Source organism: Bos grunniens, chromosome 7, assembly GCF_055505025.1.
Source record: "Bos grunniens cultivar Pamir isolate PY7600 chromosome 7, Bosgru_T2T1.0, whole genome shotgun sequence".
NCBI classification, from domain to species: Eukaryota; Metazoa; Chordata; class Mammalia; order Artiodactyla; family Bovidae; genus Bos; species Bos grunniens.
The window spans coordinates 5,254,418-5,281,412 of record NC_141171.1 but is presented as its reverse complement, the minus strand read 5'-3'; the positions used below and the strand labels follow the sequence as shown (position 1 = coordinate 5,281,412).

The following is a 26,995-nucleotide window of genomic DNA, read 5'->3' as shown; positions in this document are numbered from 1 at the left end:
TTTTATTCTAAATGGGGTAAGAAAACTGAATAGTAACAAAAGCAGTTAACTATTAAACTTAATTACTGATTCAGTAAGTTTAAAATCCTATCTTTTTATTTTTTTAAAATCCTATCTTTTTAAAATCACTCAATGATTTTTAATATTTAATACAATCAAATCCAGTGAAAGCTCTTTTTATCTAAACCTTTAAAATGACTGGAAAACTAAAACTTAATTCCCATTCATGACTGCATTGCACTCTTTGCTAATGCAATAATCTATAGCTTCCTAAAGACGTTGTGGCTTATAGCAAGGTAGTTTCTTCCTCTCCACCCTAGGTTTACTGAATTTTCTCCTTAGTTTTCAGTTTTTCATTTTCTCTTACAATAACTTCATATTTCTCTTTCAATTTTTCCAGTCCTAGGCAAAGCAGCTCTATTTCTGGATTTTCTGGGGTAGCAGCTCCCGAGTGATGCTTTAAAAAAAAAAAAAACAATCCAAAGCACTATTAGGTTTCTCTGGTTCTTCATATATGTCCAGGACTCCCAACTTTTCCAAGTACCTCTGGAACTGCTCAGCAGTTTTGTAATGAGATATAGTGACAGCAGCAGCGACCTCCCCATTTTATTATTATTTTTTATTTTATATTTTCACCCCCACTTTACAGGCGAGACATCTGCGGCCAGGGAGGGGCCATCACCTCCCTCAGAATGTTTAGCCTTCTTTCCCCCACATCTGGGTCATCCAAGCCTGGAGACCCTGCAGTGCAACAGAGAATTCAGCACCCAGATTCCCCATTCAGACAGGACGCCCAGCCCAGGATCTGGGATCACCCTGAGCCTCTTTGGGCCCCCCTTCAGTCTATCCCACACCCCCTCAACAGGCCAACCACAGCGCCCTACTCCGTGGATGCCAGGTCCTGGCCCTGGGCAGCAACTTCCGTTTCAAGGTGGTTTTTAAGGTTCCCACCATAGGATTGTGGCAGCTGGTGCTGGGCAGAGTCAGCGTCTATGGAGGGGAGTGGCTCCAAAGCCCGGGGAGTAAGGATGGAGTCTGAGCCACTGGGCGTGGATCAGAGTCTTGCGTGTGCTGTGTGGCCCCAGGCCAGCCACTAGCCCTCTCTGAACCTCACTGAGGCTCACTAAACTAGGTCCATAGGACAGCCATGTCACTCAGGGGCATCACCTGAGTGTCTGGAAAGAGCAGGCTGAGTATGCAGTAAACAATAACCAGCCGTCGTGGCGGCAGTCGTCAGGCTTCTCTGTAGGAGGAGGCAGACGCTCCTGTTTCTCCCTGGGAACCGAACCTGGGGGTCCACCCTAGGCCCCCCAGGAGCAGCAGTGGGGACCTAGCCGCCTGGGCAAGGCTGTCCTCCACCAGACCGTCCTGCCAGCCAGGCCCCGGAGCCCCAGCCTCAGGGCATCCTTGCATCTGCTTCCTGTCCTTCAAGTCCAGGGCTGGCTTAGGGGCATGCAGAGGCAGCTCCGTCTTCTCCTTGAGAGTCCCAAGTGTGCCCATGTCAGCTCCCTCGCCTTTTTCCCAGGATATATTCACCATCAGGGCCTCTTGTGGAGACACCTCCTCCGGGAAGTCTGCTGGGCTGGTCCACTGCCAAACCTGGAGAGGGAGGGCGGGGTCAAGGCTGTGGGCGGGGCCTTATTTCTCATCCACACAAGGATGGAGTGGACCAGGTCCCTTCCGGCTAAATTCTCTAAAATCCTGAGGCCAATTCAAGGATCAATAGGAAGGGCTCCCCATTTCTCTTTGGAAAACTGTCTCTCTTCCTCTGATGAGTGATGTGGTTGGGCAGGGCAGTAGCCCCAGGCTGATTCCTGCCATCAGCATGTGATCCTGGCCCAGTCGATCAGAGCATTCCAGCCCCCTGGTTCCAGTGATAGGCTCACGGATGGGCATGTGACCCAAGCTGGGCCAATCAGTGATGGCCCAGAATTTCGCTGCAGTTAATGGGAAAAAGGGATACCCTGTTTCCACAAGAGGAAGGCTGAACCTGCCTGGAAAAGAAGCCTGCAGGGAAGCTAGCACCCCAGAGAGATGGAGTCCTAGTTCCTGGATCCAGCCATGCCTGAAGCCCACAACCTTAGAGTTTTTTTTCCATCAGGTTATGTTGTGAAGTCATTCGAGTTCTGTTTCTGCTACTAGGAAATGATCCACATGAGGGTCACTTTGGGTTTCTATTTGCTTGTCTATAAAATAGGGTAGGGTTTTTTTTGTGTTTTTTTTTTTGAGTCCTTGCACCAATGGTTTGGAAAGAATAAAATGAGTTAACGCATGGCCGTTACTCTTCAGAGCCCTAATCCAGATACGGACCCAATAAACAAGACCTGGAATTAGAAAGAGGGGCCCTTACCTGCTTCCCCTGGCTGCCAGAGAACTTGATGGCAGTGCTGGCACCAGGTGTGGGCAGGGGTGGGCACAGGTGCCTTACAGCCCTGAGGAGAGAGGGGAACCGGTCAGTGCTTCTGTTTGTTCTTACTTTTTAATTGTTCTGACTTACTTTTTTCATCTCCATTAGGTTACAATAAGGCGAGTGAAGATGCGGCTGAGAGGTCAGAGCAGAGGGAAACTGGCAGACCCAGGTTGAAATTCCAGCACTGCTGGATGCCCTGGGCCTGACTATCTGGGCCTCAGTTTCCCATCTTGAAAGTGGACATAAAAACCTATTTGGGGCTAACAATTATTATTATTCATGCTACCACTATTACAGATCATCTCAGGGGAGGGGGTGCAAGTTACCTGTTCAAGCCGAGGTACCCAAAGATTCCCAGGAGAAGGATGCTCACGAAACTCCCCAAAGATGCGAGGAAGATGGACAGGTCGGACAACTCAGAAACCTGGACTTCTAGGAGCAGAAGAGCTTGGGCTGTGGGAGACACACCTTCTGCCTCTCGTTGAGGGGGGGACTGGCAGGGGCGGGCCCCCCATCAGCTAGCTCACTGCTGACCCTGGCGCAGCGCAAGCCGCTCTGAGCCTCAGTTTCCTCCTCTGGAAAGCGGGGCCCAGCCTGCCCTGTGACTGTGGGATAAAGCCCTGGGACACTAAGTGCTCGGGACACCGTAGTGCTGATCACCTGCAGGTGGGGCTCGTGTGGTTGCCCCCCTGGACCCAGACCTGCCCACCACACACCTAGTCTGACTCACTGCTTCTTTTACAACAAGATTTCACTGCGAGGACAACAGGTAGGGACTATGGCAAGAATAGGGGTCATTCGGTCCCCAAATCTCCCACTTCCACATGCCCCAAGACAGCAGAGCCCACCGACTTCCTTATGTTTATGATGAGACATGTTCATTCATATGCATTCATTCCCTCAATAAATACCCACCCCTGCTCCCTCCCTCTCCCCAATAGCTCCAAGGTTGGGGGAGGCAGAGCCCAGAAAGACACCCCCACCTGCTCCCAAGGTGTCAGGCTAGGTAGGCGGGGCAATCACAGCTGGAGGGGAGGGGGATGCCCCAGAAGGAAGCCTGGAAGGCTTCCTGAAGGAGAGAGCTTTTGAGCTGAGTTATGAAGGGTGAATAGGAGTTTGACAAGGAGACAAATATTCTAGGCAGAGGCCTGCAAGGGCAAGAACATGGGAGTGTGAGAAAAGGTTTATGGGAGGAAGATACAGCAGAGGAAGCTGGTGAAGGAGGTGGGAGCAGGTTAGCCTGTGACTTGCTCCTGAGGGAGATTCATGGGGAGCATGGAAATCTGGAGGGTCAGGGCAGAAATGCTTGTTGATGTGGGATGTGGGGCAATGCATGCTGGGTGAATACAGGGTCCACCCCCCACCCTCCTCCATTCAGGCTTCCCTAGTGGCTCAGATGGTAAAGAATCTGCCTGCAATGCAGGAGACCCATGTCCAATCCCTGGGTTGGGAAGATCCCCTGGAGAAGGAAATGGCAACCCACTCCAGTATTCTTGCCTGGAGAATCCCATGGACAGAGGAGCCCAGCAGGCTACAGTCCATGGGACTGCAAAGAGTTGGACATGACTGAGCGACTGTCACTCACCCCCTCACTCACCGATGCTGAAACGCAGGGGCTGGCTCCAGGCACCCCTCCGCTTGGCTGTATCTGCGCGAACCTGCACCTTGTAAGCTGTGCCAGCCCGCAGGCCTTGGAGGATGACCTGGGTCTCTGTGGGCTTCACGTGCAGCTCTGTGAACGGGAGGCAGCCGTGAGTTCCCAGACCCCCTTTATTCTGGGCTCCACCCTGGGAGGTGAGGATGGGGGTGGGGGCTCACAGACATTTTGTGGAAAACTCTTCCCTAAATGCACCCATTCACCTCGAGTTCATTTGGAAAAATATTCTTCATCAGAATCTTCAGCAAACGATGCTGTTTTTCTCAAATTCTGACCAATTCGCCCTTCCCCCACTCCTAGCCCACTCTCTGCCAGTCACGTGTGCCTTCTCCTCAGAGCTCCCTAAAGCCATCAGGTCCCATCATCAACCTCAGGGCCTTTGCACTGGCTGACTCCCTGGCCGCGTTTACCCTTTCCCCAGATGACTGCATGGTTTCCTCCCTCACCTCTTTCCCATCTTTCAGGTCAGGGTCGAGGTTACCTTTGTCTAAGTTGTTTCCCCACAGTGTCCCCAGCACCTTAGCACACAGTAGGACCTCAACAATTGTTTGTGGAATGGGCTGACTTAAAAAAATAAAGCACCTTATAAAAATCTTTAAAATGAGAATACAATTGGTGGTGGTTGTCCAGAAGAAAAAAATTCCTAGAACTCTAAATCCATATTCTTTGTAAATATCCACGAGGACTATTCTTCAAAAGAAATTTCAGGGAAGTCGGTACATTTGGCCAAATGGGCAGTTGGTGCATGAATCTTCAGCAATTTGGCTTTTGGCAAATCGGTTTTCAGCAAACGGGGCTGTTTCTGGCTGTGCCGGAATGCGTCACCAACTCCCATTAGGCTTTGTTTATCCCCTCTAAATCTACTTGTTGGAGATGCAAGAGATGCGTGTTCCATCCCTGGGTTGGGAAGATCCCCTGGAGTAGGAAATGGCAACCCACTCCAGTATTCTTGCCTGGAGAATCCCACGGACAGAGGAGCCTGGCGGGCTACAGTCCACGGGGTCGCAAAGAGTCGGGCACGACTGAGCGACTGACAGTGCATGCGCGAATGCACACTCCCTCTAAACATCACAGGGTGACCAGACTGGTGGCAGGACGTCTACGTCTGAATCTGGAGAGCCCCCATCCCCCCATCCCCCCTCCCCTACCCCTGGCATCATGCCTTGCCCTGTGCTGGGCTTGTGCAGAGAAGGCAGGAAGTAAACCCATGGTCTTGCTGGCCTGTTGCTGCAGGAGATGGGTGGATGAGGCTGTATCTGCAAGGCTGTGCTACCCAGTGGGAGAATGAGGCTCCCAGTGCAGGAAATGACAGGAAGATCCAGCCTTGGTGAGACCTGCCCTGTACATCCTCATTTCTTTCCCTCTTACGGGGCAGGAAGGGGCACCTGAGTTCAAATCCAATCTTGCTTAACCTTTGGGCAGGTGAATCCCAGGTGGGCAGGTGAAACTGGGCAGGCCTCAGTTTCCCCATCTGTGGAATGGGGACAGTCATTCCTGCTCCATGGGAGTTGCCGTCAGGGTCAATCAAACGATGAGTCCAACTCTATCATTTTATGGGTGGGGAAACCAAGGTCCAGAGAGGGACAGTGAGGTGCCCAGGGTCACATAGCAAGGCAGACTCCAGCCCAGACCCCTTCCCCCGCAAGCCAGGCCCGTGCTGCCTCACCTACCAGATACTTGGTTGCTGTCCTCCTCCTGGCAGCACACAACATACTCCTTCAGGACGCCAGGGCAGGTGCTCAGCAGAGATGGTGTCCAGTCCACAGACACCGAATCCTGGCTGAGTTTCCTCACCGACACGTGCTGTGGGCTTCCGGCCTCTGAGGCTGCAATCACACCATTGCCACAGTCATTTCCAAGGGTGCTGGCTCAGCATGTTCCGCCTCCCCAGCTGGTACCGTCCAGAGACCCAGGGAACCATGACCACCAAGTCAAGTGGGTCTGGGTTCAAATCCTGGCTGCACTACTCTGGTACCATCACTTCCCCTCTCAGAGCCTCAGTTTTCTTACCTATAAAATGGGGCAGTGCCTCTTGGGGTGTCTTAGAAGTCAATTGAGTTGACTTTTTTGGGTTTTTTTTTGGCATGTGGGATCTTAGTTTCCTGACCTGGGATTGAACCCACACCCCCTGCAGTAGAAGCAGAATCTTAACCACTGAACCACCAAGGATGTCCTGACTGAGCTGACTTCTAAGTGGCTTTTGGCCAGCCCTTGATAGACAGTAGGTGCCTCTAAATGGTATTCCCCATTCCTTATATCCAAGGACCACTGCTCAGTGGAGACCACCCTGCAGGTTTGGGCCACTCACCATTGCCTCCAAAATGGTAGGTGGACAAGACCGTAGACCATGAGGTTGGCTTCTCTGGGTGTGCAGAGGCAAAGATGGTGATGCGGTAACATGCCTTCTGTTCCAGTGCCCCAGATTCTTGGCTCCAGCTGTGAGTTGCTGGAAGAATAAGCAAGGGCCAGGCCAGTATACAGGTTGTGTCACCATCTTTGCACCTGTGCCATCTACCAGGAACTTTTAGAGCACTCCTACTCATGCCTCAAAACCCTTGCACCAATGTGCCTTCCTCCAGGATTCCTCCAGGATTCCTTTGTTTTGCCCTCTCCCAAAGCATCCCAGCACAGCTCTTACTCTGTGGTGCCAGGGATGTCTGTGTCCAGCCTGTCTCCCCTGGCTGGAAGCTCTTGGAGGGCCAGGCTAAGACTGAGGATTTTGGGGGACCTGGCCAAGACCAGGGCAGAGAGCAAGAGGCTGCCTGGGCCATTCAGTACCCCCTCTTTCCCTCCAGAGGCCTCATTAATTTGCCAGTAGCATCTTGCTAGTTGCCACCTTTCCTGGCACCAGTGAGTGTTTACAAACACCCCGGGACGTGAGACTCATTTCCTGCCAGGGTGCAACCTGCCCAGGGCTGAGCCCTGGCAAACCAGGATTGCAGCAGGAAACTCCAGACTTGTGCGAGTAGGAGGGTCTGACAGGTCTTGGCCTGTCTGTGTGACCTTGAGAAAGTAGCAAGAGCTCTCTGGGCCTCAGATACCCCACATGGAGGATGCCTATAGGTTTGAGTTGACTGGGAGTGGTAATGGAGGATGCAGGGTAACCAAAACTACGGTACCCGTCCCAGCAGCGTCCGGGTCCTGGGGGGCCGTCACGATGCAGGCGGCAAGGTTCTCCTCCTGGCCCTGGAGCTGCCACTCAATGCAGTACCTCATTCCCTGGGCCCGGGCTGGCCAACGTATGGTGGTCCCGTTGGCTCCGGCACTGATATTCAGAAGCCCTGGTTCTGGAAGAAAACAAGGGAGGCGCGTCAGACCAGGGGTCTTATGCCCCGCCCCCAACCACCCACCCAAGGCTCTGAGAGCCCCATCCCACTCTCTCGGCAAACTCTAACCCCCAGGGGGCCGGGAGTGTTTGTATCTGACTCTGTCTCCCCGCGCTGGGGGCTGCCGAGTTAAGGGCTGAGCCCCAAGGGGACAGCAGCGGCCGTTTGAATGAATCGAATCCTCCCCCAGCCTGACCACGGGTTCTCTGCCAGGATGCCCACCATCAGAGCTCCCTATGCTGCCACTTCTACCCTGCCAGGCTGGTAAGCAGACGCTCCAGCAGATGCCTGGCCGCCCACCACCGGCCTCGCGCTGCGGCAGTGGGTGGCTGTGGTGGGGGAGGGGCCTCCTCATCGGACCAGCGCTCAGAGGACACACCCACTCAGCCCTCTTGGGCTCATCTCTGCCACTCCCTACAACAAGGGTATCAGCACCAACCTGAGAGGTGGGTACTGCTTCCAGTTCTAGAGAGAACAGCTGTCATTGATGGAGTTCTGACTGTATGCACCAGGCCAGGGCTGTTTTACAGTCACCATGATCAATGATATAAATCATATCAATATCATGCCACATCAATATCAAATTATATCAATGATATAAAAACTGAGGCTCAAAGACAGAGAGCCACCAGCTCAAGGTCACATAGCAAGGCCATGGCCCAAACCAGACCAGGAACTGACAGACTCCCTGATGTGCCGCCCTGGCAAAGTGGCTGCATCTGTCTGAGCCTCAGTCGTCCCATCTCTGAAATGGGGCATCATCGTAATCACCCTGCTGGGTGCTCAGCAGGATCATGACTAAGGTGAAGCAAGCAGGGCACTTATCTTGGGCATGAAATTTAAGGAGGTGTCAAAGAATTCAGTTATCAGTATCAATGCTCTTTTAATGCAATATTTTTTTAAAATAGAAATGAATGGAAAAATATGTACTGAGTATTGTTCAGGGTTGCCAAACAATGGAAACAGCTTAAATGTTCATCAGTGGACAAACAGATAAACTAAGTGTGGCCCATCCACACAGCGAAATATTACTCAGCCATAAAACAGAATGAAGCATGACACACGATACAATGTAGTTAAATCTTGGAGACATCAGGCTGAGTGAAGGAAACCAGACACAAAAGATCACAAAGCATAGGATCAGTTTCTATGAAAAAGCCCAGGAACATCCACAGAGACAGAAACGAGATCAGAGATAATCAGAGGCTGGGGGAGGGGATGGGAAGTCACGGCTAATGGGGCAGGGTCTCCTTTTGGGGGTGATGAAATGTCCTGGAACTAGATGAGGTGATGGTTGCATGACACTGTGAATGCGATTAGTGCACCAAAGTGTGCTTGTTAACATGGTTCATTTTGCCATGTGAACCTTTCCTCAATAAAATATATGTGTATATACATACACATAAATCTTGATTTTTAAAATTTTAGATTTATTTTTTATTGCGGTAATGCTGGTTTATACTGGAGAAGGCAATGGCACCCCACTCCAGTACTCTTGCCTGGAAAATCCCATGGTGGAGGAGCCTGGTAGGCTACAGTCCATGGGGTCCCTAAGAGTCGGCTGAGCGACTTCACTCTCACTTTTCACTTTCATGCATTGGAGAAGGAAATGGCAACCCACTCCAGTGTTCTTGCCTGGAGAATCCCAGGGACAGGGGAGCCTGGTGGGCTGCCATCTATGGGATCGCACAGAGTTGGACACGACTGAAGCGACTTAGCAGCAGCAGCAGCAGCAGCTGGTTTATAATGGTATGTTTCATGAGTACAACATTATATTTCAACTTCTGAATACCCTACTGTGTGCTCACCATGGAAAATGTAGCTTCCATCTGTCACCATAGAGTTGATCTTCTTTACCCCTCCCCTCCCCCGTCTCTTCCCCTCTGGTAACCACTACTCTTTTCTCTCTGCCTATGTGTTTGTTTTGGTTTGTCCGTTTATTTATTTGGTTAGTCAGTTAGTTTGTTTGGTTTGTGGGGTGGTTTTTATATTCCACATCTGAGAGAAATTACAGCCTATCTTTCTCCATCTGACTTATTTCACTAAGGATAATATCCTCAGGGTCCATGCCTGCTGTCACAAATGCCAGCGTTTCACTCTCTTTACGGCTGAGTGGTTCTCCATTGTATACATGCACTGCATCTTTTTGCTCCATTGATGATCATTTAGGATGTTCCCATATCTTGGCTATTGTGAATAACGCTGCAATGAACATAGGGGTGAATATGTTGTTTCCAATTATGTTTTTCTTTTCTCTGGATAAATACACAGAAGTGGAATTGCTGGATCATATAGCTCAGATGGTAAAGAATCTGCCTGCAATGTAGGAGACCTGGGTTTGATCCCTGGATTGGGAAGATCCCCTGGAGAAGGGAATAACTACCCTCTCCAGTATTTTTGTCTGGAGAATTCCACGGACAGAGGAGCCTGGCAGGTCCATGGGGTCGCAAAGAGTCAGACACGACTGAGCAACTAACACTTTCACTTTTCATGGTAGTTCTAGTCTTAATTTTTTGAGGAATCTACATACTGTTTTCCCTAGTGGCTGCACCAACTTACATTCCTACCAATAGTGCGCAAGGATTCCTTTTTATCCACATCATCACCATTTATTTTTTCATTATATGTAAATATATGTATATATTTAATATATGTATGTGCCTGCGTGCATGCTAAGTCGCTTCGGTTGTGGCCGACTCTGTGACCCTATGGGCCATAGCCTCCCAGGCTCCTCTGTCCATGGGATTCTCCAGGCAAGAATACTGCAGTGGGTTGCCATGCTCTCCTCCAGGGGATCTTCCCAACCCAGGGATCGAACCTGCATTGGCAAGCAGGTTCTTTACCACTAGAGCCACCTGGAAAGCCCTTAATATACATATACCTGTATATAAAGTGAGCAAATTGCCTAGATTTTAAATGAAGACAGGATCAGCCCTGTTCTTGTACAACCCTGCCTCACTTGACACCCTGATCCTGCCTCTGGTCCCAATAAAACTTTATTTACAAAACCAAATGTTTGACCTGAGCTGTAGTTTGCCCGTGAGATTATTTTTTGAACCATTCCATTATAACACTATGCCTTTTTAAAAACACTATGCATTTTTGATGACTAACTTTTGATACACTCCTAAATTAGACACCCCCTTAAATTTTTGTGCTTCACTTGTCTGACCTAGTCTAGCTGAGGTTCAGATGCGCTCAGCTCCAAGGGGCCCTCCCACCACCCAGCCAAAGGCACCTGAGTGGATGCAGGCAGGAATGTGCCATGTCTGATTGGGGCCGAGGCCAAAGCGATTCCGGGAAACGACGGCCAGATCATAGGCAGCACTCGAGAGGACGAGCTTTTTCTTCAGGCGCAGAGTCCTCTTGGCCCTGGTCTTACATGGGCAGGACAGCATGTGCAGATGGATGTGGTAGGTCACCTCCATCCCAGAGTCAGGCCCAAGGCAGCCTTCCGGAAGCTCCAGTTGGGGCAGCTGTCATGAGTGTGAGAGATGGTATTTTGGGGACCTGAACATGCTCCTTGTCCCCATGGGTTGACATCAGGATTCAGCCCATGAACACAGACTCATCCACAGGCCCAGGTGATGACTTGAGCAAAAATTTACAAACTAGTAAACCTCAGTGCTGGCAAGACTGTTGGGAAACTGACACGTTCACTGATCGTTGGTCTGGGGGAAGGGGGGAATAATTTGGCAAAACCCACTGAAAGCCAGGGGAAAAAAAAAGTTTCCATCTTTGAACCCAGTTGCCTCAAGTCTGGAAATTTTTTCTAAGAAAAAGGATTCAAATTATAGGAAACCTAGGAAGAGAAGGAGCTTCCCTGTAACTTCACTGTGACAGGTCACTGGGGATCTGGCTGAATCAATTATGGTGAAATCAGGGGTTGAAACATATGTTTTTGCCCCTGACTCAGGCAGGAGACTTTTCCTCTGTACCTCGGTTTCCTTCTCTGTAAAATAGGTACATTTGACCATACTTAATGAGTTATTTGGGGGACTTCAAAGAAATTATCTCCCATCCAGACCAACTACAGTCAACTACTTCCTGTCCTCCCAGCTTCCACCTGAGCCCCCCACAATTTATTCTCCCAATGGCCACCACAGGGAGCCTGTGAACACCTGAGTCCAGCCATATTCTCAGCTCACACACCTACCACGGCTCCCCATTGCCTTCAGATTTCAACCTACAGTCTTTCCGGTCTCAGTCACCTTCACGGTTCATCTCCCTGAGCTTTACACATTTCCACTCTAGCCTCCTGTTGCCTTCTCTCTCTTCCCAGGCTAACCCACAGCCCAAGGACAACCCTGTTACCTGCTCATGCAGGGTCACCTGCCTCCTCCCATCTGGGCGAAGCTGCTCTACTGAGAACCTCACCTCAGCCTGTGGAGGGGTTTCTGCAATGAGACAGCAAGACAGTGACACTGGGGGTGGTGCCCTGGCTCACAACCTCCTGCAGACCCTGGATGAAGACATGGGACCTTTTCCCTCCCTCCCATGAAACACAGGATTCTGCGGGTTACATAGTTTTCAGAATCTGCAAACATGGAGATCCACCTCATGAGGGTGAATATACTTGATGCAACTGGCTAAAATGGTTCAAATGGTCAATTTTATATCATGTCCTTTTTTTAAATACTACAGATTTTTTTAGACAAATCTGGAAACAACTACTGGAGCTGTTTCCCAGCAGGTACACTCTTGGGCTGACAGGAGGAAGCTCCAGTTCAAAGGGTGGGGGCCAAATATTGACAGTCACCCCTTCTCTCCCTTGCACCCCCACCTTGGGCTACATGTCCACTCTGGAACTGCCCAGGCTCCAGCTTCCCGTGTTGTTTGGGAAAATCCATCTTCACAGCACAGCTACATGCACCCATCAACTCCCTGTTCAGCTTTCAGAGAACAAAACCCACCAAACTAACCGGAAGGAGAGAAGGACTGAGAAATGTTTTCTTTTGAGATGACAGGTTGGCTGCATTATATAAAGTGAAACTCTCTCACTGCCCTGTCACCTGGCACCAGGTTCCCCTAATTTGTCCTGCCAGCTTATTTCGAACACCCATCACCTTATTGCTAACACTTGCCACCTTATTTCTGATCCCACTACCATCTTTCGGATGCCTGTCTCCCTTCCTGTGGCCCAGGGTTTTCTCACCAGGGGGGATGCACACAGGGCTGCTCCAACTGCTCCAGGGACCTCTGGGGACCCCTGGCCCCAGACGCCGCCGCAGCTGGAATTCCTGGGCCATGTCCATCTCCAAGGGGCAGAGGCATGACTCTGAGGAGAAGCAGAACAAACTTCAGGCCAAGGGGCTGTCCCACAGCTAGCAGTACCCAGAGCTTGGGATGGTCACTTAGCCACCATGTACATATGAAGCGCCAACTGTATGTGCGCTTATTGAGCATCAACTGTGTCCATGCACTTATTGAGTGCCAACTGTGTTCATGCATTATTTGAGAGGTACCTGCGTGCCAGACCCTGGGGACAAGGACAGTCAGAATAGGCCAGGTCCTGTGCTCTGGGGCCTCAGGGATCACCCACTTCTTACACTGTCTGGGGTTCGAGTCTCAGCAATACCATTCCTTGGGATGTGACCTTGGCCTTGTTGGGCTTCTCAAGCCTGTGTTTCCTCCCCTGTGGGAATCATCCAGCATTGAACTACAAGGGGGCACAAGTCTACAAAGAATTTAGCACTGGGCCTATGACACAGTGGGGGCTTCTCCAGTGGCTCGGCAGTAAAGAACCTGCAGTAAAGAGATGCAGTTTTGATCCCTGAGTTGGGAAGACCCCATGGCAGAGGGCTTGGCAATCCACCCAGTATTCTTGCCTGGAGAATCCCATGGACGGAGGAGCCTGGTGGGCTACAGTCCATAGGGAAGCAAAGAGTCAGACACAACTGAAGCGACTTAGCACTAGCACACCGTGGGTGCCTAATTAGTGCTAACTTGCTGCTGCTGTCATTATTCATTATTATTCTCACCGAAGCCAGCATCATCCTGATGTCCACAGTCACCCTAAAATGAAATCATATTTATCCATGACTTTACACTTGGTGTTGAAAATATTAGTTAGCTCTTTTGAAATCTTCAACAATTATTTTGCTAAATGCCACACAGAACCCTGGACTGGATCTGGGAACAGAGAGAGGACATCCTTGGAAAAGCAAATGAAGGACTTCCATGGTGACCCAGTGCTTAGGAATCCGCCTTCTAACTCAGGGGATGCAGGTTCAATCCCTGGTTTGTGTGAGCAAGGGCAGTCGTAATCAGATCTTCAAGTCAGAGACAAACCCCAGAGGCTAACTATGGGGCAACAGTGGAGGCCGGGTGGAAGGGGTGATAGATACAGAGACTGCAAAGCTGATGGGGGAAATGTGAAGGTGCCCTGTGGCCTGTCCAAACCGCTGATCTGGGGAATAAACTCACCAGCTTCCACGGGCTGCCAGGTGTGCGGTGCCGGAACTGTACCTGGGCACCATCCTGGCGGGCTGGGGTCTCCCACTCCATACGCAGCTTCCCTGCTGACTTGGACACCTTGATGTTTTCTGGGGGAGGGTCGTATTTAACTGGAAGCAGAGGTGGGGGTTGGGGAAGGGAAGCAGGCGTGTGTGTGAGTTGCTGGTCCTGAAAATCCCAGAAAACCTGCACGTGATCCTCCCGGTCCAGAGAAAGCCCCAAGGCCCACCCCAGCAAGACCCCTCTACGCCTGGGATTCTATGAGTCAAAGAGTCAAGATTCATACACAGGATCCTGTTAGTAAAAATATCTTTAAAATATTAATACTCATTGCTGGCAAAGCTATGGTGAGACATACTTCTGTAAATTGCTGATGAGAGAGTAATTAACTGGTTCTATGTTTCTGGAGGACTATCGGGGAACTCTTGCTAGCTTTTTAAACTCACTTCAGGGAGCCTGACCTAAGGAGAGACATCTGTCACCCTTCCTGTCTTTTGGTCAATGGTGTTTGATTCTACCTCAGGGCCTTGGCACTTTGCTGCCTGAACCACACTTCCCTATCTTTATTCCTGCTGGATCTTTTTCATCCTTCAAGGACTCAGCTTGAACCAGGGGCCTTCCTGATCTGCCAGCAGTATCTCATCATGTGTAATGATCATTCCCTGTCCATCACCCTATTTGAATCTGGGCTCCATGAAGCCTTGTTCATCACCCTACTTGAATCTGGGCTCCATGAAGCAGGGATAGGGTTTGGATTAGGGTGAGGAGAGTGAGGCAGGGTTGTACAAATACAGGGTCAGATCCTCTCTTTATTTAAAATCTTGATATTTTGTTCGTCATGGCTTCTTTTTTTTTTTTTTTTGCATCAATATTATTTTTTTTAAACATTGCATCCTGATACCGTTTATCTTGACTACTGAGGTTTTTCGCCACCACCCCCCCTTAAGTTCTGTGGCCAAGGAGGGTGCCTCATTCACCCCTCCCTCGTCCCAGCCCTGGGCTCTGACCTCCTTTGGCCTTATCCGTGTCCTTTATGACTGAGCATGGCACACAGTGGCAGCTCAATACATCTAAACCAAGCGTGTGTTGTTGATTAACAAAAACAGATTCTAAAGACCCAATAGGATCTTGGGAGCATTACGGTATCAAGGAGAAACCAGAAGCTACCTAAATGTCCAGTAGTAGGGGATCGGTAAGGGAACCATGAAAGACTCTGCCAAGTCATAGGGCAGTGTTGGATGGGAAAACAGCTGGCACTATCCAACCCCTTGCCAGAGACCCAGAATCCCCCCAACCCCGGCTCAGGTCTTGGCTTGGGGACCAGAAGCTTCTCTGGGTGAGGAGAGGGTCGTGGGGAGGAGAGCAGGGTGCTGACCTGAGCTGTAGAGGTTCAGGGTAACGTTGGGGGACTTCTCTGTCCGGTTGGCGGCCCGGGATTCCACCCAGAGAGTGACATTGTGGAGCACGGATATGCCATCCTGGTCGGAGAACTGCAGCTTGGTGGCCGAGCCTGTGGCAAAGTAGCAACAGCGGCCAGACTGGAGGCTGCGGGAAGGAAGGTATTGGTGCTGGGTCTCGGCGGCCGCGGTGGATGACGTGCATCACAACCCACTGTCCTTTCCTGCCCCTTCCACCCCTCCTCCCAGCCTGGGGGCTTCTTGGGGATCAGCCTGGGACTAAGGGTTTTAGAGGACCCCAGAGTCTCCTAACAAAGCCTGTCACGGAGGGAAGGAAGAAATGAATGGGTGGATGAGTGAATAGAAGTATGAGTCAGTGAGAGGGCGAGGAGGAAGGAAGGACAGAGGGGTCCTAACTGCCGCCCAAACTGGGTACCCACCTGTGCTGAGCGCCCACAACACGGAGCCCCAGCCAAGGCCCAGGAAGGGGCACAGACCCCGAGAGCAGAGGCAGCCGTTGCGGAGCAAAGGGTAGGGTCCTCACCAGCATCTGAGGAAGTGGCTGACTCCAGCTGCAGGGCCCTCGTACTCCCAGGAACATTCATAACCAGCGCTGCTGAACACCCGGTAGCAGCTTGGGGCCCTGGGGCCTGAAGCTGAGCCTGGAGGTTTGAGAATAGGCTACAGTGTCAGGGAGGGGGTGTCCCCACACTGACTCAACTCAGGGAGGTATCTTTGTGACACTTATGTAACCCAGTAGTACCCCAGCTTAAACGCGCTGTGGCTTCCAGCACCTTCCACTGCCCTTCCCACCTGTCTCCTGCCATCTCCCCTGCACTTCCTGCTCCAGCCACTTCAACCTCCTCCCTGGTGTTCAAACGTATCGGACTCACTCCTACCTCGGGGCCTTCGCATGTGCTGTGCCCTCTGCCTGAAACACCCTTGCCCCAAATCGTCACATTCCAATTTCTCCTTCAGAGTCACCGCCTCAAACACTAGGTTATTTGAAGCAGCCCCTTCCCTCTCCACCTCCCACTCTGCTCTGTTTATTTCATAGCACATCATTATACACAGGATATGCATTAGTGTGACTGTCGTCCACCCCCTGCACTAGGCTGTGACCCCAGAGGACAGCTGGGTTCGCAGCTGATTCCTTCACATCCAGGACCGTGTCTGCACATAGTAACTGTTCAGTAAATATCTCTTGAACAAAAGAATAGATGAAACGCCTGCCCAGGGGCAGATCAGTGAATTTGTTATAAGCATGAGTGTTCCAGCAATGCTTGCTTCAGGGGAGGCAAAATATTTAGCGGCTGCTTAACCCCACATGCTGACCAGTCCGGACAGACACACAGTCCTGTGACTCTGTTAGGGGGCAGACAAAGCTTACAGAGGTGGATGACTGCACTGAGTTTGATGAGGACAGGCTGTCAGGACGTCAGGGCAGGGCTCCCAAGACCCCAGTCTTGGGCTGAGCAGGAAGGAGCTAAGGGAGGGGCTGCTAGGGAGGAGTCAGTCAGAGCCCAGCAGCAGCCCTCCCTTCCACGATGGGGAACTGCCCAGACCTGAGTCTGCATCTGGGTATGGTGGGTTCTGAAAACAGCATCCGACGGTACTGCAGGCTTCAGCTGCAAAGGCAATGAAGAGATAATGACAGTCTCAGCCTTTCACTGCAGAGGGAGAGGCGCTCACCCAGGGGTCATCCACACACCTATCCACTTTCCCACCTATGCACCCCCCACCCATCCATCCAGCTTTCTATCCATCTGTCCATCCTCCCATCCACTTATCTATCCATCCAGTCATCTATCCGTCTTTCCATCTACCTGCACATCCATCATCCATCCACCCACCCACTTGCCTATACATCCATTCATCCATCCACTCATCTATCCATTTACTCACCCATCCATGCATCTGCCCATCCATTCATCCATCCATTCAGCCATCTGCTTCTCAGGCTGTTCCTCTAAAGCAACTCGGTGTCCTCTGCCCCCTCCCTTTTGCTGGTCTCTAGGCCTGCCTGACTTCCAAAAGTCCCAAAACCTTGCTGATCTCCAGTTTACAGAGAGGGAAACTGAGGCACAAGGAAGTTATCCAAGTTTATGCAACAGCAGAGTTGGGATCGGAGTCCAGACTTGGCTCTTAGAAAGGGCTGAGTCCTTTCCCGTTGGAGTCCACAAGATGGAGAGAGAGTATGTATGTTACACACACTAGATACATATCTATTATATACATACTTGCTCTTTTTCCCTTCCTTAGCTACTCCTCACTAAACTCTGGCAAGTGGGAAAGATTCAGAGATTTAGCCCACTCCACCATGGTAGCTCAGCTGGTAAAGAATCTGCCTGCAGTTCAGGAGACCCTGCTTCGATTTCTGGGTCAGGAAGATCCCCTGGAGGAGGGCATGGCAACCCACTCCAGTATTCTTGCCTGGAGAAGCCCCAGTGGCAGAAGAGCCTGGTGGGCTACAGTCCATGGGGTCACAAAGAGTGGGACATGACTGAGTGACTAAGCACAAAATACAGCAGACAAAATTAAGACCGGAGAGGAAATGCCCAAGCCTGACATTAGAAGTCAAAAATTAAGACCGGAGAGGAAATGCCCAAGCCTGACATCAGAAGTCAAAATTACTGATGTCCCATTTGACAGAGGGAAAGACTGAGGCACAAAGACACGGAACTAACCCTGGAACTAGCCCTCCACATACACACAACCCCACCACCCCCAATAAGAAGAGGCGAATTGTCAGGGGAGGGGACTCACCGCCCTGTCTGTGGCACAAGAGGAGAAGGAGGGCAACCAGCCTGAACCCCCATTGCCCCATCCGGTCCTTGAAGAGGGCAGCAGCCCCAGATGAACTTCTGTGCTGCCGGTGAGGCCCCAGCCACCGGGTCTTTCCTCACCCAGGAACACGCTGAAGCTGATAAAGAAAGACTAAAGAGATTAAAAAAAAAAAAAAAGTTATGAGACATGGCCCCTCCCAGGGCAAGTCAAAGTGAAAGAGAAACCCAGGAAGTCAGCTTGGGGGTGGTGGCCTCATCTAGGCCACAAACCCACCTGAGCCCTAGACCCTGAGCTATACCCCCTGAGGGTCTGGGGTCTTCTCTGCTGGCTCCAGACGGGAGCCGGACACCAGGTGAGAACCCCGTGGGTGGCCTGGGGCTCTGTGTACTTGGCTAGGTCTCCAGCTCTCTCTGAGAGAAGGCAATGGCAGCCCACTCCAGTGTTCTTGCCTGGAGAATCCCAGGGATGGGGGAACCTGGTGGGCTCCCGTCTCTGGGGTTGCACAGAGTCCGACACGACTGAAGTGACTTGGCGGCAGCAGCCAGGCCTCTCTGGCCCACTTCTGAGACCCAGGAGCTCAATGAGAGGCCAGGGGCCTTTGGACATCAGAGTTCACTCTGCTGAAAAATTGTTATGAAGTGTATTCTGTAGGCTGGACCCCCCCCAAAATGTCCACCTCATTGTTTCCCAGACTCAAACCTCAGGGCACCCTGGGTCCCGTGTCTGAAGAATTTCCTTGTTTCCTTTAGATTCAACTTAGTCTTTTCTCTGTATCTGTTTCTCTGCCAGAGACGGGGAGGCTGGGGACTGGGGTGGGGAGGCGTTGTCTCAGTTTCTGATCTTCTCTCCCCACTGTCAACAAAAGTCCAAAATGTCCACAGAGAAGAGCTGATTCATGTTACAAAAAGTGGATAGCACCCCCAAGCAACATCCTGAGTGGAAAAAGTCAGACCCAGCAGCCCACATGTTGTACGATTCTGTATATACGAAACGTCCAGAACAGGTAAATCCACAGAGACAGAAGGTAGAATGATTGCCAGGGGCTGGGGAGGGGATGAGGAGTGACTGTTCATGGGGATGGGGTTGCCTTTGGGGATGCTGGAAATGTTTTGGAACTAAATAGAGGTGATCATTGTACAATATGGTGAATGTTCTCAGTGCCACTGAATTGTATATATTAACACAGTTCATTATATGTTGTGTGATTTTCACCTTTAAAAAAAAAAAGCTGTTCTCAGAACCCAGGTGGACAAAAAAACAGGATAAGGATCTCTCCTGGGGAAAAGCATCTGGGGAAACTGAGGCCCGGGGTGGCTGGGAGGAAGCACTTTTTCTGAGAGCCAGTTCCGAGAGGCAGCTGGGCCGGCCAGGGTCAGGCGCCCAGCAGGCCATGAAGTCAGAGCCATTGGAACAAAGAGGCAGTGTTCCAGGCCTGGCACAGTGGGGACGGGGACCCTGTGATCCTGTACAGAACAGCCTTCACTGGCAGCAGGGCCCAGGCCAGGCCAGGGGCGGAGTAGCTGTGAGGTCTGGGGGAGGGGCAGAGACAGAGAGAGAGAAATGAGAGAGACACACAGAGAGAAATATAAAGATGGAAGAGACCACTGGAGATAGGGTAAATCAATGGGCCCCCCCTCAGTGATCCTGAGACTCTTATCCCAGGCGCCCCATTTTACAGATGGAAAGACTGAGTCCAGAGACACTCAGCCTACTCAGGGCCCTGGCTAGAGGTAAAGACATAGATGCAAACCGAGGCAGAGCCCCCCACACAGTGGGGCTGAGCTTCCATGAGCAAGGCTCATGCCCTAGGGCTACTTCCTATCCCCAGGAAAGTCAGGCCTCCCACGCTTCAGCTTCCTCATCTGCAAATGGGCTAAAGTGAGGATAAATGGGGCTTCCCCAGGGGCTCAGCGGTAAAGAATCCACCTGCAATACAGGAGACACAAGAGATGCAGGTTCCATCCCTGGGTCAGGAAGATGCCCTGGAGAAGGAAGTGGCCACCCACTCCAATATTCTTGCCTGGAAAATCCCATGGATGGAGGAGCCTGATGGGCTGCAGTCCATGGGTCACAAAGAGTCAGACATGACTGCGCAACTGAGCCCAAGGATAAACAAGGGTTGCTGCCCACCAGACAGCCAGTACGATTTGTCATTCTTTGGGGGCTCTCAGTGACCTCTGCTCTTATCACACCTCTTTCCCATCCCCCCAAAGCTAAAGCAGCCACTGAAAAAACATCAAGGGGGTGGAGCAGAGCTAGACACAGATGCTCGCAGCTCCTTGGGGGTTAGGGGCTGGCTGCAGGGAGGGGTAGAGGTTGGGGGGCTCTGAGGGGGACCAGAGAGGGCTGCCCAGAGAAGGGAAGTATTAAACTGGCTTTGTAGAGCTAAAGGGCATTCCCAACAGAGGTCAAAGGAGAAGCAAAAGTCTGGGGGACGCGCTTTGGGGAACACCAAGATGAACTGGCAGGTCTGGGGCTCCATGTGAGAGATGAAGATGGCAGAGTGGACCAGACCCTTGACTGCTGAGCTGAAGGGCTGGGCTTTTCCCCAAGGAACTGTGGCAGCAGTATGAGCAGGAGTCCAGCCACGTGTGAGGTGTTGTTTCTACCCTTATTGAGGTCACAGTTGGAGGCTCACCCTGAGGTTCACCGCAGCCCACCTTCCCCGTGTCAAATCTTTGTACGCCCACCTCTCTTGGCCTGCCTTGCCTGCCTGCCACCTACTTCAGGAAGCCCTCCCAGCTGCCCCAGAAGCACAACTGAGGTACGTCCCCAGCACCGTCCCACTTTCAGATGCCCCACAAACTGAGGAGGGGCAGGAAGGATAGGTCATAGCCCCGCCCCCCCCCCTGCCCCCCGCGGCCCCTGCCCAGGAAATGGTAACAGGAGGAACCACAGAACTTCCCCACCCCCTCAGCTTCCGTCTTCTGTGGGGAGGGTGGGTAGTGACCTTTAGCCTGAGAAGAACTGAGCTACCCTCTATGTGGTCAAGAGATCTGATGCCCTTGAAGGGTATCTAAGGAGGATCTTGAGAGATGAGTAGGAGTTGGCAAGGAAACGATCCATTAGCTCATTTAACAAACACATTTATTAATAAGAACATCTTTTCCACCAATAAGAGCATTTTTCATTCACTCAGCCAGGACTTTCTGATGCCTCCAGAGGATCATTTGAGGATGTTTTAAAGGATACATAGTGGTGACCATTTTGTAAAGTATAGAAATATTGAACTAATATATATTATATTATATATGTATATTATATACTGACATAATGCTGTAGGTCAATATTTATTCAATTTTTTAAAAAAACATTTATTTAATTTATTTGGCTGTGCTGGGTCTTAGTGGGCTTCCCCCTGGCAGACTACAGTCTACCGTGTCACAAAGAGCTACTTAGCAGACACAGGTGTCACTCGTGGTAAAGAACCTGCCTGACGATGCAGGAGACGTAAGATACGTGGGTTCGATCCCTGGGTCCGGAAGATCCCCTGGAGGAGGAAATGGCAGCCCACTCCAGGATTCTTGCCTCGAGAATCCCATGGACAGAGGAGCCTGGCGGGCTGCAATCCCTGGGGTTGCAGAGTCGGACGCGACTGAATGACTAAGCCCAGCACGCGATGGGTCTTAGTAGAGGCATGTATGTGTATGCCAAGTCGCTTCAGTCGTGTCTGACTCTTTACGACTCTATGGACTGCAGACCACCAGGCTCCTCTGTCCGTGGGATTCTCCAGGCAAGAATCCTGGAGTGGGTTGCCATTTCCTCCTACAGGGAATCTTCCCGACCCAGGGATCGAACCCGCATCTCTTGCGTCTCCTTCGTTGGCAGGCAGGTTCTTCACCAGTAGCACCACTGCGAAGTAGCGGCACGTGGGGTCTTTTTTCAGCCGCAGCGTGTGAACTCCTAGCTGCACGTGAGATCTAGCTCCCTGACCAAGGATCAAACCCAGCCACCCTGCATTGGGAGCATGGAGTCCTAGCCACTGGAACCCCCAGGGAAGCCCCTCATTCATTTTTTATTTTTAAAGAATACATACAAAGTGTGTGTGTTGGTTGCTCAGTCATGTCTGACTCTTTGCAACCCCATGGGCTGTAGCCCCCCAGGCTCCTCTGTCCATGGGATTTTCTTGCCTGGAAAATCCCATGGAGTGGGATACCCACTGGAGTGGGTAGTCATGCTCTTCTCCAGGGGATCTTCTTAACCCAGGGATCAAATCTGGGTCTCCTGCATTGCAGGCAGACTCTTTACCATCTGAACTACCAGGGATGCCCATTTGCATACACATTATTCACTCCCTGATGCCCCTTATGGAGACATTTGAGGAGGGTTTTGATGAATGTGTAGAAGATTGCAAGGAAAAAAAAAAAAACACATTTATGTCCATTCAATAAATGATCTCTGATGTTTCTCAAAGAGAATTTGAAGTGGATTTTGAAGAATAGGTGTTCACTGTGGGAAAATTGCATTCAGTCAGCCCATCAGTGTGTCAGTCAACAAATGCTGCCTGTTGCCCGTTGAAGTGGTCTTTCAGAAAGGAGTTTTGGGAAGGAGTTCTTCAGAGGGATCAAGGACATTGAGACCTCTCTGGTGGCTCCCCCTCTACTAGCTCCTCATCTGTCCACCCAACCACCTCTGGTACATGAGAGTAACAGGGAGGAAGGCCAGAGGTCCCCAAGCGGCAGGAGGAAATAAACTTTAAGTGGCAGACATTGTCTTCCTTCTCTACACAAAATTAAAAGAGGCTTCTTTAACTATGTGTTGAGGACACCTGGTTCTGCCTTGACCTAACCAATGCGTTTTTCTTAGAGATGTTTTTCTTAAGCTATGTTAATGAAACTATGTATTTGTTTTAGAATCTGCCTTTCTTTATCTGCCTAAGACTAACTTTTTTTACTCTTCTCAAATCTTGGGCTGATAATGGCTCAACAAGCCAGTTTTCCTGGCAATTGTTTTATGGCCGGGGGATGGCACACCTCATGTCATCCTATTTTGAAAATACATATTGTTGGAGAGGGGCCTGGTGAAACTCTCTCAGCCTTGAGGTGTCTCTCTTATCTGATTAATAGTTTTCTAACAGACATAAATGGAGAAGGCAATGGCACCCCACTCCAGTACTCTTGCCTGGAAAATCCCATAGACGGAGGAGCCTGGTAGGCTGCAGTCCATGGGGTCTCGAAGAGTCGGACACGACTAAGCGACTTCACTTTCACTTTTCACTTTCATGCATTGGAGAAGGAAATGGCAACCCACTCCAGTGTTCTTGCCTGGAGAATCCCAGGAACAGGGTAGCCTGGTGGGCTGCCGTCTATGGGGTTGCACAGAGTTGAACACAACTGAAGCAATTTAGCAGCAGCAGCAGCAACAGACATAAAACACCTTGCTAAAAACTATCAAGGGGGCACTCTTTCTGTCCACTTCTGATGTCTGTGTCAGAAGTTTTCCCTATCTCTATTATACTTTAATAAAACTTGGCTACACAAAAAGCTTCAAGTAGTCAAGCCTTATCTCTGACCCCGGATAGAAATCCTCTGCTCCGGAGGTCACGAAACCTGGTGTAACATGCAGCTCGCAGCAACCTTTCATACATGGAACCTCTCCACCTCTGGATTCCGGCCAAGGTCCCAGGAAAGATACTGATTGGCTGAATTTGAGTCACATCTCCATCTTGAACCAATCACAGTGGCTGGATGCAAGACTCTAGGTCACATGTCCACCCCAGCCTGGACTACAATAGAACTTTTAGGCAGAACTAGCCAGAGACAGCCCACTCCAGTACTCTTGCCTGGCAAATCCCATGGATGGAGGAGCCCGGTAGTCTGCAGTCCATGGGCTCGCTAGGGGTCAGACACGACTGAGCGACTTCACTTTCACTTTTCACTTTCATGCATTGGAGAAGGAAATGGCAACCCACTCCAGTGTTTTTGCCTGGAGAATCCCAGGGATGGGGGAGCCTGGTGGGCTGCCGTCTCTGGGGTCACACAGAATCGGACACGACTGAAGTGACTTAGCAGCAGCAGCAGCCAGAGACAGAAAGTTGGCTATTTTAGGGCATGAGTTTACGATTACCTGGGTGTATGCAAGCTCCAACTGAAGCCCATTTAGTGTAGGGTTGTCAGATAAAATACGTGACCCCCCCCCCCCCCAGTTAAATTGGAATCTCAGATAAATGAAAGTGAAAAGTGAAAGTCACATTCAACTCTTTGGGACCCCATGAACTATACAGTCCATGGAATTCTCTAAGCCAGAATACTGGAGTGGGTAGCCTTTCTCTTCTCTAGGGTATCTTCCTAACCCAGGGATCAAACCCAGGTCTCCCACATTGCAGGTGGATTCTTTACCAACTGAGCCACAAGCGAAGCGCAAGAATACTGGAGTGGGTAAACTGTCTCTTCTCTAGCAGATCTTCCTGACCCAGGAATCAAACTGGGGTCTCCTGCATTGCAGGCAGACTCTTTATCAACTGAGTCATCAGGGAATCCCGATAAATAATAGAGGGCTTTTTGCATACTTACATCCCAATTATTGTGGAGAGTAATATACTGAAAAAGTATTCATTGTTCATCTGAAATGAAATGTAACTAGGGGTCTGTATGAGTTTGGTAGAACTGCCATAACAAAGTATCGTAGTCTGAATGACTTCAACAACAGAAATTTTCTTCCTTATAGTTCTAGAGGCTAGAAGTTTAAGACCAAGGTGTTGGCAGATTTGATTTCTTCCAGGATCTCTCTCCACAGCTTGAAAATGGCATCTTTCCCTCCTGTCTTCACATAGTCTTCCCTCATACATATTTGTATACTAATCTCCTTTTCTTGACTATCTGAGCCCTCAGGGAAGCCTCTTCTTATTAAAATATCAGCCATATTGGATTAGGATCCACCCATATGACCTCATTTTACTTTAATTACTTCTTCAAAGGCCTTTTCTCCAAGTACATTCAGAGGTACTGGGGGATGAGGATTTCAACTTACGAATTTGGGGAGAACACAGATCAACCCCTAACAGTGAGTGCTTTGGAAAACAGTTTGGTAGTTTTTTTAAATATTTAAAAGCAGGGTTACCACGCATGCATGCTAAGCCCCTTTAGTTGTGCCTGACTCGTGACTCTATGGACTGTAGCCCACAAGGCTCCTCTGTCCATGGGATTCTCCAGGCAAGAATACTGGAGTGGGTTGCCATGCCCTCCTCCAGGGAATCTTCCTGACTCAGGGATCGAACCTGCATCTCTTCCATCTCCTGCATTGGCAGGCAGGTTCTTTACCACCAGCACCACCTTGGAAGCGCACGCGACTATAGGACCCAGGAATTCCACTCCTAGGTATATTCCCAAGAGAACTAAAAGCATATTCATATCCACACAAAAGCTTGTAATACAGGTAATACATGAATGTTCACAGCAGCACTCTTCACAAGAGGCAAAACGTAGAATAACTCAAATGTCCATTAATGGATAGATGAATAAACAAAACACTCTCCATGCAATAGAATATTATTCATCCCTAAAAAGGAAAGGAGCAGCATTTGCTGCAATGTGAATGAATCTTGACAACACTGTGCCAAGTGAAAGACGTCAGACACAAGAGACCACACGTTGTGCAAGTCTATTTGCGTGAAATATCCAGAAAGGCAAATTCACAGAGATGGAAAGCAGATTGGCATTTACCAGGGGCTGAGGGGAGGGAGAGTAGGAGGTGACAGGTCACTAGTATAGGGGTTCTTTTGGGGTTGATGAAAGTGTTGCGGAGTTAGATAGTGGTGCTGATTGCACAACTCTGTGAATATGTCTAAAAACCACAAAATTGTACGCTTTAAAAAGGTAAACTTTAGGGTAGGCAAATTACATGCCAATTTCAACACATGTATGAGAAAAGCAAATTTTGCCTTGGAGTCCTGTATTTTTTTTTTTTTTAACAGGCTTCCCTGGTGGCTCAGTGGTAAAGAATCCACCTGGCAATACAGGAGACATGGGTTTGATCCCTGTGTCAGGAAGACCTGCTGGAGAACGAAATGGGAACCCACTCGAGTATTCTTGTCTGGGAAATTCCATGAACAGAGGAGCCTGGCGGACTATAGTCCATAGGGTTGCAAATTGTCGGACACAACTTAGCGACTAAACAACAACCACCACCTATATTTCTATATGCTCAGTCTGGCTACCATAACTTGGTGGGATCTTACAGTACCACACAGACGATTAGCCAGGTCACCTCCAACCTGAGAATGTACAGTCATGTCAGGTGGAACATTAGGGTAAACGAAGGAACCTGCGGCTGCAGAGACAGTGGGAGTTCCAGGGAAAGAGAGAATGCAGATGCCACCTTGGGACTTCAGGCTTTTTCCAGCCTCCCTTTCCCTTCTACAAACTCAGGTTGAACAATTACCATCAGATACCTATGAGGGGAGGTCTTCATGAAGCATTTAGTTGGGTGCTCAGTTGACACTCAGCAAAGGCAGTCATCATCAAAAAAGAAACTGACAACTATGGTGGTTGCTTATTCTTCTAAATAAAGTTTTATTGGGACAAGGGCCAGGATTGGAGTAAGGCAAGCAGTCGGGGTTGTGCAAGGGCAGAGTCTGATCCTGTATTTAAAATGTTGCTGTCTAGTTCATCATGCGTTTTTGCGTTAGCTTTGATTCTTTACACTATTGTTTTTAAAATGTTGTGTATCTTAAGGATTTTTGTGTGTGTGTGTGTGTGAGTCCTTGTTAAATTTTGCACAGCAGTGAATACCCCACCCACCTCACCTTTGTTGTGTGCCCCAGGCACATGGATCCTGAGCCTCAGTTTCCTCGTTTGCAAAATGGGGATAATTCTCTCTTCTAGGAAGATGTATTGCAAAGTGTTTACTTCTAGGCTCTAGGGGCGGGGCGGGGCCTGGAAGGGCGGGGCAGGCTCTCCCGAAAGGGGCGGGCCTTTCGCAACCAGCTCCTGGAGAGGGGCGGGGTCAGGCCTCGTCAGCTGAC

General features: G+C 50.2%; 1 protein-coding gene and 1 long non-coding RNA gene across 2 annotated transcripts; one reads left to right on the top strand and one right to left on the bottom strand.

The window, feature by feature from the left end:
- Nucleotides 1–604: 604 nt before the first annotated feature.
- On the bottom strand, nucleotides 605–18,209 carry IL12RB1 (interleukin 12 receptor subunit beta 1). Its single transcript, XM_086408430.1, has 16 exons — nucleotides 18,013–18,209; nucleotides 16,812–16,874; nucleotides 15,791–15,908; nucleotides 15,225–15,394; nucleotides 13,820–13,959; nucleotides 13,375–13,408; nucleotides 12,549–12,671; nucleotides 11,708–11,790; nucleotides 10,632–10,869; nucleotides 7,187–7,354; nucleotides 6,376–6,513; nucleotides 5,738–5,893; nucleotides 4,008–4,142; nucleotides 2,737–2,842; nucleotides 2,351–2,432; nucleotides 605–1,599 (listed from the first exon to the last, which is right to left on the bottom strand). The coding sequence occupies exons 1-16, from the start codon at nucleotides 18,071–18,073 to the stop codon at nucleotides 1,234–1,236; spliced, it is 2,181 nt and encodes a 726-aa protein (XP_086264556.1). The 5' UTR covers nucleotides 18,074–18,209; the 3' UTR covers nucleotides 605–1,233.
- Nucleotides 18,210–18,258: 49 nt separating this feature from the next.
- Nucleotides 18,259–26,695, top strand: LOC147368115 (uncharacterized). Its single transcript, XR_015166479.1, has 3 exons — nucleotides 18,259–18,385; nucleotides 18,899–19,036; nucleotides 25,946–26,695. It is a non-coding gene; the product is annotated as an uncharacterized LOC147368115 (long non-coding RNA).
- The last annotated feature ends 300 nt before the right edge of the window (nucleotides 26,696–26,995 follow it).